Below are 13,831 nucleotides of genomic sequence, written 5' to 3'. Positions count from 1 at the left end.
TTTATATTAAACTTGTGTTTGTTTTGTATAGCAAAATTCTTTATTAATTTTTAACGATGAAATAAAAGTATGAAATTTTTTCTTTGTCATTAAATATTCAATTAAAATTTAGATCCAGGATGATTGATGAGTATACTGAGTAAAACTCCTCCAAAAATGACCAATCTTAAAAAATAGAATAAGATAGTGCCCACGATCCTAGTAGTTCGTTCTTAGACTCAAGCCAGATCGATTGACGGATTTGTCTTATTTAGGTTTGGTTTTTGAGTCTCCGCCAAACATATAATGTACTAATATTATATAGCCTGTAAGTAAAACATCCAGTATTTATTATTTATATTCCTCAGTATAAATAGTAGAATATTAATATAAATACAAAAATTGTTAGTATTCTTTGATCGGTAAAAAAATTTTTGATCAAAAATATAACTTTACTAGTAAAAAATAAGTATAGTGATAGAGGATTCATTGAATGTACTATGCCTATGCTCAGGAAGTTAGAAATCTACAATATGGGGCAATAAAAATTTTGAAACCAACAACCCCTTGGACTAGGTCAGATGGATCCATCCTATGAAAAATTATGATTAGATACCATTGAATCTCCCGTGGTTATTTTTATTTTGCTTTTTAAAATAGATAATATCTTTATCATCTCCTTTAAAATTGTATGAACAATTGGAAGCATTAATTCTAAAATCTATGCCAAAATTTTCGTGCTTTAATATGCCTTATGAGTGCTTTAACCAGTATAATAAGTAGGTAGTATAAAGGAAAAGATAATAAAATTTTAAGCAACTTATTAAAAAATGACCGAAGGCATTTAAAAATATTATTAATCCGTGGACAGTATAAAAAGGTTATTAATAAATAAGAAAAATTAGTTAGGCCTCATCCTAGAATGTAAAACATAGAAAAGTTAAATATATATAAACGAAATATCTTTCAAAAAATATTATTATCTGAGATTCTATGTCTGTGGCTGTTAACATGGATACTCCTATAATTTAGTAGCGGTAGCAAAAAAGCAAGAATAAATTTGTGACATCTTTGAAAATGTGATACTAAAATATAATGGATTGGTACTGTGAAATTCAAAACTATTTTACCCTTGCGATAAGTTTGAGCGATTAAGTAATATTTAATACTAAGTGCGCTTTTGCAAATGAAAGTAGAAAAAGTAAATCAAACATCGATCTCACACAAGTTATAGCATCATTCTTAGATTTTAAGAGATTTTTTCACGTACTTTTTTAAATAGAATGAATATATTTCTAAGATTATTTTATTTAAAGAATTAGAAAGGTTAAGAAAGGGGGTTTATTTAAATGAAATGTAGGCAAATTTTCGAAAAGATCTTACTTTAAAAATTTAATGTAATAATTTATATAAAAATATTTAAATTTGTAAATTAAGAAAAAAAAAGATTATTTAATTAAAATACAATAATAAGATTTGGCTTGTGTCCTGAAAAATGGACACTGATAAAAATAATAAATAATGATGTATAAAATTTTGTAAATCTGTCCAAATATGCTCGCGGAACTTTCCACACAGGGATCTAGTTTATTCACCCTCATAAAATATATCGACTAAAAATTATAATCTGAACGATTTTTTAACAAAAAAATCTGATATGGTAGTTTAGTGTGTTACTCTCTAAAAGTATTTTACTATAAAAATATTTAAAATTTTGATTTTAAAACGTTAACTTAGCAATTTTTTTTTAAAAACGTCCTTCGTTTTTTATGTGTTAAATAAAATTTATAAGGAAAAATATATAGTTCATATTTTTTTTGGTTATCAGAAAAAAGAATCTAACAGGAAATATTTTTTAATTAAAAAATATCGATCTGAAACAATAAAATGAAATCATGCCTAAATGTCTACTAAATTTTGATTAGCAAAATCTGGTGTAACTTAAAAAAAAACATTAAAATATAATATCACTAATTTGACCTTTTCTTGATTCATTGTGGATTATATTGGATGCGGTTATGATAATGGAATAAAATATTGCCTCCAAAATAACACCTAACACAAATATCCCAGTTTTAACAATCGGGTATTTTTTGTCTGGTATATTCTTACGAGTATCTTTGTCCAATATTTTTCGCCATTTTACTTATATAAATATCTAAGAAATTAAAAAAAAATAATTCTATCCTAATCCTTTCTTATGAATATTTGATAATTTTGGATATTTTTGATTAAGTTTAGTTCACGGTTCGGTTCGGTCTGGATCCGATTTTGAATGCCTACATAATAACAAAATATAATTTATAAAATTGAAAATTTTCATTTATTCGCATTAAAATAACAAAATATGATAACTAACGTAAAAATAACAACATGTTTCCCTTTTATTAAAAATTACCCCCCCCCCATCTTCCTTCATTTTTTAAATTTAATTAGGTGAATTTAAAATTGCTAAAATTATTAATTCGCATTATAAGTAATAAAATCATTTCTATGGGCACTCCATAAATAAAAAAAAACAAGCTTTTAAGCTTCTTAAAATAAATTCGAAGGTTGATGACGCTTTTGGTAAAATATACATATATAATAGAATAATAAGAATAGTGGGTCAATTTAAAAAACGGCCCGATTAAGATTTTAGTAAAAATAATACTATGGAAGATTTAAGATTTGGCAAATAGGGGTCCACTGCCATTTATTTGCGAAATCTCTAGGCTTACATAAATTATTATGGCTAAAATCTTAATCGCGTCGTTTTTAGAAATCGACCCAAATCGGGATAAGATATTCATTTTTACGTCATGATTCCTAATACACATGATAAATTGCACCATTTAGCTTGATAACTTAATTCTCTTTGTTATTTAGCCACCTTACTTGGAAAATAATTTGATCACCGGAAATTGATTGAATTGTTTTTATTTGATTCATTATTAAAAGATAATATACATATATAATCAAAAATATATACTTTTTCTTTCGGTCCAGACCGAACTAACTACGAAATCAATTTTTTAAGACCAAATCTTCACTTCAAACCGAGAAAACCGGACCCGATTACTATATGAAATTTATGAAAATTTAATTTGAATCATAAATTAGCCATCTAAAATTCATTATATTTTAAGAATGCTAAGCTAAGTATACAACCATTCATGTTTTATAGATTTTAACGCATTTATCAAAATTTCTGGGCCCAACATAAATTTGATGAGGTTTTAACCATTTTAAGGTTTTCATCTTAACTTTTATGGTTAATATATTTTAAAATGTTTTCATAAATAATTTATTAAAAATTATGGATTTTATAGAATGGGAATAATCCCTATGTTTCTGGAATTTTGTCTGAAACATATAGATATATCTCTAATTTAATTTGTAATTAGCATAATTTTTAAAAAAAAACTAGATTGGAGGAATGGAACAAGGGCATCGTTAAGGGTGATTGCCAAAATATAGCGAGGCGATTAATGGAACTTCCTGCCAACATTTTAACACCCGAACAACTAACTAAAGAGGCTCAACGATTATTCACCGGTTTACAAGATGTTAAAATTTTTGTTAGGTAATTAAATTCAAACATGCTTGTTTACTATTAATTAATTTTGTTGTTTTACGGAAGGATAAATAGCCACGAAAAAAGATCGATTTATTGATCCAAGCAAAAATTTTATTATCATCTAGAATATCAATTAGTTGGCCAATTTAAGCTCCTATTCTAGCAAGTTTGAGTACATTCTAAGTGATTATTTTTCTAGAGAATCTCACCTAATATGAATGAAATGATTTTGAATGTTCATCATTTAAATAAAAACGACTTCAATTTAACAATGATAATTACTTTGATTATGCCAGGTTATTCAAAAAATATTCACCATTAAAATTTATAGTTATATATTTCTATACATTTTTTTAAGAGACAAGAAATGGATAGAGGAGCACAAAATGGGATCATTTTTATCGGTTAGTCACGGATCCGATTTGCCTCCTTTCTTTTTGGAGATGCATTACAATAAAGCGGTTGATAGCAAACAAAAACCGGTTGTATTAGTCGGCAAGGGTATAACCTTCGATAGGTGAATATTTGAATAAAATTGTAAGGAACTGAATGGAGTAAGAACAAAATTTCATACGGACAAGGGGATTTATTTGTTATTAGAAACGAAGAAGGAAACAAATTTTAAATATATGATCAAATGGTAGAAGATTTTTTTTAAAGAAAACTTTCACCAAATTACTTATCGTTTTATAATGTATCAGTGGCGGTATATCCCTCAAACCATCTGCAAATATGGAGGACATGCGGGCCGATATGGGGGGAGCTGCATGTGTTATAGCGACCATATTCGGGATTTCGAAATTGAATCTCCCCGTCAACGTAATAGGTAAATTCGATTTGATTCATTTTTTTAATTAATGTTCACAAAATTGTATTTGTAAAAATTTGAATAAAACTAATCACGAATTTTTGCTTTTATAAATGTAAATAATAATTTTTAAGTAAAAAATGATTATTATTTTTATATTTTAAATGGTTGGCTAATAATATTTTTAAAATCGTTAAAATATTCATTAATTATAGAATTACATAATATTAACTCAAAAAAAAAGTTTTGAGAATAACAATAAAATATTATAGGAAATTCATTTAAAAAATATTAATTTAATATTAATCCAAATTTTTTAAGGAAAAATGATTATTTTTTCAACTATATCCTTTATTAAATTATGCTTTATAACCCATTATAGTATAGTTTATTAATTTGAATTATTTTGTAGCAGGCCCGATTCTAGTATCACCCATTTACCCATTTGTGGGAGGGGGGGGGCAGTTAAAAAAAATTCCAACACCTTAGAACGAATATTTAAACACAAATTTGAAATATACCGATTTTATTTGAAAAATACCACATATAAAAATATAAAATGTTCAAATATGTTTATAAAATTAGATGGAAGATAAGAATTGATTTATGGATGGAAAGAAATAAGTTGATTTAATAATTTTCCAAACATTATATAAGAATGTTGATTTAATTTAATTGTGCTTGTATAATACTTGTTAGGGATTCAATTAAAAAATGTAATGTAATTTTGAAAATATTTCCAAAATTAATCTGTTATGTTTTTCCATGTCTTAATAAAACAAGTTACCCTTTCTTATATCACTACCAGAACGTTTATGTGATTTAATAATTGTTTTTAATGGTGAAAAGTTGACTCACATAGATGTGGATGACAGAATGTTTGAAAAACATTTCGAAATGCATTTTTATATGAGTATAGAAATTTCAAATCTGATATAACATCTTTATAATTTTCTAAACTTTACAAATAATTTTTTAACTCACTAATTCCTATTAGGTTTTAATTTTTTTTTGTCTAGAAAATTAAAATGATCAAATTATCATGTTTTTCAAGGCCCTTTTATTTAAGAACTTTCTTTAGTTGGTAAAACCTTTTTTAGTATAGATTGATTCACCATTGTTTAAGTTATGGATCTTACAAGCATTATAAGATCTTTTTGAGGGATATTGGTATTGTTAAAAAGCCCGATTTCGGTCGATTTTTAAAAACGGCCCGATTAATATTTTAGCTAAAATAATATTATGTAAGCCTTGTCATTTGACAAATAGATATCCAAATCCCAGGTTTACATAATATTATTCTTCTTATAATTTTAATCGGGCCGTTTTTTAAATCAACCCGAATCAGGCTTTTTAACACCACTAGATGTTGGCCTATATAGTTACACCTGATTTAAATCAGTTGTAAATATTTGCAATAAGAATAACTTACAAATTTAACCTACGGTAACATTTTATATTCAAGTAACTAATTCTATTCTTATCAAATGTAAATGTGTCCAAGAAGTATATCAGTTTCTAAAGCAAAACACAAAGTGACTCGTGGCGCAACGATTTAATTAAAATTTAAAGATAAAACAAGTATAACGTCTACAGGTGGATTGTAAACGTTGATGCTTTTTTTAACTCTGAATAATTACTGTTATTATAGTTCCTAATTTATTTATATATACTTCAATGTTTATTTATATAACTCATATTTTAAAAATGAACTATCATTAATTATGTCTCTTTTTTTATCACCAACAATATTTATTGCGTTATCATATAATAGTTGTTATTTTATAAATAGATGATAATTTTTTTTGTAAGATCTAGCGTCTATTGCGTGCCACTTGCGTCCTCCATCATAGTAGTATATTTTTCCATATACTTTGTTATGAAATATCATCGTGTCGTTGTGAGCTTGAAAATAAACGTGTGTTCTGTCTTGGTGTCTGATATTAAACGTGTGTAATATTGAGTATTTCTAAAAATTTATCAAAATTAAGATTTGATGGGAAAAAATAAATTATCACTAAATAATTCAATTTAAGTTATTAATTTTAAGTAGTTTTCGCCTGCTACAATAAAACAAAATGCAAAGTGACTCGTGGCGCAACGATTTTTATTAAAATTTAAAGATAAAACAAGTATAATTAGTAAAATTTTATAATGAATCAAAATGAAAAATCTTATTTTTATATATATTTACAAAATTTATAATTAATAATTTAAAAACTAATTTCAGGGGCGTCGCTAGCCTTTACAATCTCAGGGGGCTCAACTAAAAATAATTTATAGGGGGTAGGGTGGGGGGTGCAAAGCCCTTCATACTCCCATTTTTGCAGGCCTTCGGCCGGGTTTTTTATTAATATATTATACTTTTTTAAAATTTGCTCCCCCTGAACAATTATTATGAATTTTATATTTTGTCATTTATATATTATGCATACAAAATAAATTAGCATATAAATCATTAAAATAATACAAGTCTAAAAATAATATTTTTTAATATAAAATCTATTTATTACAGTATAAAATATTTTCGATTACTGATTTAAAAAAATTACGTCTAAAGAATTACAAGTGATAAAAAGATTAATTAATTCATACATATGCCTCAATTGATAATTGTTTTTAAAAACCACATAATAATATAATTCTTAGCAACATACATTGTCATGAAACTAATATAACTCTCTGCTACCATTTTAGACAATGTTTTATAAAATGGACTAATAAGGAAAATTTTATAGGCCTAGCCAAATAAACAATTCTCGAAGAAGAGATTATAAACGACCATCATAAAACTATATGGTGGTTAGAGCTTCCTCTTAGATGATATGATGGAAGCTAGATAAGTAATCGAGAATATTATTGTGAGATATTAAATTTCTAAAAGATTATCTTCCATATTTAATAATATATAAACGACTACACAGTTGACCATTATTGCATATAAAATATGCATTCATATGATCTCAGCAACTATAGTAATAATCTTAACTTACATTGCCACACAAATGATAGATGCCGGTTAATTTGCAGTCATAACTATGACACTCACGATGTTAACTCATAGAATTTATTATGTTATATAAATAGATAAAACAAAAACACTAAAAATCTTTAGAAGAAATTATGTAAATATATTGAAGCCTTAAGTTATTTAAACGGCAAGGAAGCTATATTAGAAATGAAACATTTTAACCAGAGTGATATGATGAAAGCAATTAAAATTTTATATATTATTATCTCACCACATCGAGTTGGTATATTATATCTTAAAATAATAGTAATTTGTAATAATATCAAAAATATACTCGAAATTTAACTCGAAACTGTTTTTCAAATAAGAAAAAAAATAGCTTTCTTAAAAACACATAAAAAAAGAAAAGAAAATATATCTAATTTTTAATGTCCATTGTGGGATGAATAATAAGATGTTTAATCTTTAATAATATTTTTAAATATAAATAGATGGCGTTAAAGAATTGAATGCAAATTGTTACTTATATTTATTATCAAAAGCATTTAATAGTAAAATTTATTAAAATATTAACTGTAATATTTTATATAACTGTCAAATACTTATGTAAAAGTGGCATTTTACCTAATATTTTATAAACAATTATATATAATAGGGAATTATAAACTATATGTCTACTTTTTTATAAAGACAATCTACTATACTTATTTGGACTTTGAAATTATTTTTAGGAAGAGGCATGGTAATTAAATTTAAAAATGAATAATATAGGTGATTTGTGATTTTGCACTCGGCTAATTACAATATAAAATTTGTTAATTTTAAATTAATAAATGATTATATTTATTTAATTAAGGTTATATAATAATTTAAAATAAAAGTCAATTAAGCTTCAATTGTTAATGCTAAATTAATAGAGTGATATTGATATTCTATTTTTAACACAGAATTTGATTGCAAGCTGTCATAGTGAAAATATAATTTATATGTATTAATAATGTAATAATTAAAATAGTATTCATTTAATAAAACCTTAGATAGTCTTATTAGTTTTTAAATAATAAAATTAAATATATATTACGTAATAGAATTATAAAAGAAATCGTTCAGGAAGCCAATCAAAACAATTTGTTTTTAGTTCAAGGGGATATTAAGGAGCTATTAAAAAAAAATTACTTCAGGGGGCTATTCAAATTTTTCAGGGGGCTCAAGCCCCTGCGCGCCCCTCCCTAATGACGCCACTGACTAATTTGTCTGTCGTTTTACAAAAAATAACCTTTGTTTTTGAATAAAATATTAAGTTACAAAATTGTAAATAACTTTACCAAAATATCATTTTAAAAAAAGTAATATATAAGTTAAAATGCGAAGGTTAAACTAACGAAAGTTAAACTAAACAATTAAAATTTAAATTCAATTTGAATATAAAATAAAAATATAAAGCGAATAAAGTTTATTTAACAGTTTTAAAATCTACAAGTTCTAATTTAAAGAAACGCGTGATTGTAATATTTATTATTTTATATATAACTTATAACTAGCCATTCAATAGTTTATTTTTGATTGTTGTATTACATAGGCTTATTATATTATTATGAATTATAATAGATATATAATGTATAAATGATATTATATACTATATATGAAGTTGTTAATATTTTTTAGAATTTATTTATTTTTATTGTAATTCTTTGAAATTATAATCTAATCACTATTATTTTTAATTTTTAGGGCTTTATATTTTAATTGTTGAACAGACTTTAAATTATTAGATTTATATATTTTTCAAATAATTAAATTTTAATAAAAGTTTTTATAGATTAAATAATAATAATTTTTTTTATATATAAACTTTTTTATTCATTATGATTTGTATGTATCAAAATGAAATAATTAATTCTAAACATTGCTAATATATTGTGTTAAAAAATATAAGATATTTATTTATAGTAAATTATATATTAAAAGAAATTTAAAAATTATTTATTCATAAAGTTTAAGAACGTGCACGCGTTACTTTTTTTTGAATATGAACGTTGAACGCGAATGCGTTCGATTTTTACTAATAAACATTGAACGCGTTTGATTTTTTAGCAATGTTTGTAGCACTACAATAAAATATCAAAAAATGCTAACTATTATATAACTATAATCATTAAAAGCTCGCAATAGCTGGAAAAACAACAAAGTGTAAAGCTATTTTGATTTCAAATTTTTGTATATAATTTTTTTTATGTGTTAAATATAATAAATAATTAATTCATTTAAAAGGTTTAACACCTATTTGTGAAAATATGCCAAGTGGGACAGCTACCCATCCAGGTGATGTCGTCACTTCAATGAGTGGAAAAACCATACAAGTATATACAATATTTTTAGCATCACAAGATAATAATTACTACTAGGATAGGATTATAAAAATATATAAACATTTGGTAATTTTATTTGCTCATTATTTTCAGGATAAATCATATTCTATTTGTTTTTTTAATTTATAGGCGAATTATTATTATATCTTTCATAATCTAGATGATAAAATTAAAATATTTATTTTTTAATGTCTAACTTTGACAGTGCATTGCAACTTACATTTAATAAAACTTTTAACCTTATAATTTTGTTCTTCATCATACTTTTAATTTAGTAATCTAATAAACAACAATAAATATTCCTAAAATATATATATTTTCATTATAAAAAAAACATACAAAATGTGCTGATAAAATTTGAAAATTTTAACATAAAATGGAGTATTGTAAAATATAATTTGTGTTAATATGGCTATAATAATTATCATTGCTTTTGATTCCTCTTAAGAATGAAAATTTATTTTCGCGTACATATAATACCATTCTTTTTATATAATAAGAAAGAAAAAAAATCAATCGATCGGCAAGACTGGTGAAAAGTATAAATTCTTCTGGCAAGGAAGCTATGATGGTAAGGATGGGGTTAGGGTATTAGTTGCGGAGAAACTGATGGACAAAGTAGTCGAGATGAGAAGGCTAGATAACCAGATTTGGGGTTATCAAGATGATTTTTGGTAGTATAATATTATCTCGGCATATGTTCCTCAGGTTGGAAGAAGTAAAGAAGAGAAAAATATATTTTGGTACAGTCTATTGGGGGTGACATCGAGACTGACAAATGAAGAGGGGATTATCCTGGCTGGTGATCTGAATGGACATGTGGGAGCGAGGGCTATGAAGGAGTACATGTAAAATTACGGCATGAGAAATCTGGAAGGGGAGAGGATTTTAGATTTTAGTGATGCTATAGATATGATTGTCTGTAATACAATGTTTAAGAAAGAATCAGAGAAGCTGGTGACTTATAAGTCGGGTTGTACCAAAAGTGCAGTGGATTATTTGTTATTACGGAGATGTGATAGATGTATAGTAAAAATGTGAAGGTGTTATCGGGAGAGGAATGTACTTTTAAAGGCACCAGGATCAGTAAAAGAAAGTTTGTGCCAAGGCTGAAGGTTTGGAAATTAAAGGAGGAGAGACGTCAATTCAATATGAAATTTGCGATAAGGGAGGCGGAGGTGGCACAAGCATCTGAAGATAAACTACAAGTGGGAAGCCATAAAGAAAGCTTGGGTGATGACAACTGAGGAGGTATGTGGATGGACAAAAAGGTCGCCTAGACATAAGGAGACTTGGTGGTGGAACCCAGAGGTATTGAAAGCTGTGGATAAGAAACGGAGATGCTTCAAAGTGGTATAATAGTAAAGAAAATAGTAATAACGATATTTACAATATGGCGAAAAGAAATACTAAGAAATTAAGAGCCAATGCGTAAGAAGAAAAAAGGCAGGAGTTTGCTTAAGAAATTAAATGCCCTGAAGGAATGGGAAATGTGGTTCAAATGGCAAAGCAGATGGCAAAAAAGAGGCAGGATGTGGTAGGTGTAAATGTTTGAAAAATATGGAAGGAAAAATGGTGATTGATAGTAGTGGTAATAAGAACACCTGGAAGATCTACATGGAAGTTAGAAAATGTATGGGATAATAATGTTAGTTGCGCAAAAGTAGAGGTTCCAGGGTGTAAATCTGGCAAGGATGTAATAAAGAGAGCAGTGAAAAAGATGAAAAAGGGAAGGCATCGGGTTTAACGAGGGTGGTATCAGAGATGTTTAAAGGTTCTGATGACTTGGAGATGGTTAATGAATTTAGCCAATCAAATTGTGGAACTATTCTCGAGGACTGACGAAAAAGTATATCTCAGTATACAAAGGGAAAGTTGATCCTTTAGATTGCAGATCTTACAGAGCTATTAAACTCTTGGAACATGCAATGAAGGTATTTGAGAGGGTGTTAGAGAAACGGATAAGGGAACAAACTAAAATTGATGTAATGCAGTTTGGTTTACATCGGGGAAAGGCACGACAGATGCATTTTTTGTGGTTAGATAAATACAGGAGAAGTATCTTGCGAAGGAAAAAAAATAGTATTATGCGTTTGTTGATTTGGAGAAAACATTTGACAGGGTGCCGCGCGAGATTACTAGATGGGCCTTGAGAAAATCAGGTGTGGAGGAATTGTTGGTAATGGCAGTGATGGCAATATATATGGGAGCACAAACTGCAGTACGGACGGTTGATGGAGATAGTGAAAGCTTTGAAGTGAAGGTAGGTTCATCAAGGATCCGTGCTGAGTCCATTATTATTTATCTTAGTAATGGATGTAGTGTCTAGAGAAATGCGTGAAGGACTTCCCTGAAAGCTATTATATGCATATGAATTTGTACTAATGGCAAACAGTGAGGGAGAATTGAGGGATAAAATTATTTAATGGAAGATTGCTATGGAAGCAAATGGCCTGAAAATAAATGGAGCAAAGACGAAGGTGATGATTGGTGGGGAAAATCTAAAGATGGAGTAATCCGGTAAATGGCCTTGTGGTGTATGTGGGAAAGGAGTTGCTAGAAATTAAATCCAATGCACAAGATGCCAGAAATGGGTACATAATAGATGTCGCGGGAAAAAGGAAGTCTGATATTATCAAGAATGATTTTTATTTTGAACGTGCATAAAGGGTGTACATAATAATGATAACGTAGAAAATGGTGGTCTGGATATTGGCAATAAGTTAACCCTAAGAAAAGTAGATAAGTTATGTTATTTGTGTGATATGCTAAAGGCAGATGATGGTGTAGATTCTGCCGTTGTTGCGGGTCAGACAAGCATTGAGAAGTTCAGAGATGTCGTCTATTCCTACAAATAAAAAAGTCTCTCTGAAGTTAAAGAGGTAAGTTTAAGCAGCTGTGTAGTTTATGGTGGCGAAACATGGGCAATGAAAGCGACTCACTAAGCTAAATTAGAAGGAACAGAGATGAGGATGATTAGATGGATGTGTGGGGTATATTTGAGAGAAAGAAAAACTAGCAAGGAATTGCAAGCAAGACTGGGTATAGAAATGATTGGAGGGGTAATGCGACGAAATAGACTAAGATGTTTTGGGCATATGGAACATATGTCAAAAAATGACTGGGTAAAGAGATAAACCTTGATGGAAATAGGAGGATCAAGACCTAGAGGAAGCCCAAGATGATGCGGACAAATGTGATAGCAGTGGATATGAGAAGCATAATTCTTACAAATATTGTTGCTCAGGACCATCAAAAATGGAAAAGAAAAATCAGAGGGAAAACTGGCCTACCTGGGTACACTTGGATATCTCCATAAAACGGAGAAGAATATTATAGAATCAATAAATCCTGTGATAATTGAAAATAATCAATTTATAAATAAAATACAATAATCATAACGTAAATTATATCATTACAAAGTTAACCGAAATACATTAACCCAAATGATATTCCTTTTTATATCGAAATTATAATACCATCATCGATATATGTCATTTTCAATTAGTGAGTCAAACAGCCAGATTTGAGCTGATTAAGAAAAACGGTTAACTCAATATTTTATCCAGGAAAATAGTAAGCAAACCTGAAAATTTTCTCATAGATGACACAAAGGTGTGGGGATCTATTAGCGAAATCTCGAGGCTTAAGCCATATTTTTCTGGCTAAAATATTGAATTAGCCGTTTTTAAAATCGGCTCAAATGGAGCCGTTTAACAACACTAATTGCAACTAACAGATACAAATAATAATAAATGATTTCCAGCAAAAATTTGTTGATATTGAAGGTAAAAAATAATAATTATGTTTTAAATAGTTTACATTTTTAATTTAATTTTAATATAGTTTAACATGTGTTATTTTTAGTATATTTTTAAAATAAATATAACTTAAATATTAGATCAAAAAAATTTTAACCCGAAATTTTAAAAAAGGGTTTGGGCTCAGTAAAATATTGAAGGTTTGGTTTCGAGTTCTAAGCATTAATTATAAATGTTTCATAGTCGACATATGTGTTTTAAAACGCTAAGGAGCTGGAAAAACGTTCTCAAGAATGAGAAACTAAAGGAATACTGTTATCTAGCAAATATATATCGGAGGGAAATATAACCTTTTTATTTATATTCTAAAGTGTACCTTTTCAA

At 27.4% G+C, this 13,831-nt stretch overlaps 1 protein-coding gene across 1 annotated transcript in view; it reads left to right on the top strand.

Moving 5' to 3' along the window:
- LOC135926263 (cytosol aminopeptidase-like) overlaps window positions 1–13,831 on the top strand; it is a 61,168-nt gene that overhangs the window by 28,130 nt on the left and 19,207 nt on the right. Inside the window, exons 7-10 of the mRNA XM_065462069.1 lie at window positions 3,389–3,544; window positions 3,897–4,055; window positions 4,240–4,364; window positions 9,589–9,677. Of these exons, the coding sequence (XP_065318141.1) occupies window positions 3,389–3,544; window positions 3,897–4,055; window positions 4,240–4,364; window positions 9,589–9,677 (529 nt within the window). The remainder of the gene's footprint in view (window positions 1–3,388; window positions 3,545–3,896; window positions 4,056–4,239; window positions 4,365–9,588; window positions 9,678–13,831) is intronic.

Source organism: Gordionus sp. m RMFG-2023, chromosome 3, assembly GCF_954871325.1.
Source record: "Gordionus sp. m RMFG-2023 chromosome 3, tfGorSpeb1-WG-v2, whole genome shotgun sequence".
NCBI classification, from domain to species: Eukaryota; Metazoa; Nematomorpha; class Gordioida; order Chordodea; family Parachordodidae; genus Gordionus; species Gordionus sp. m RMFG-2023.
This window is presented reverse-complemented; position numbering and strand designations above follow the sequence as displayed.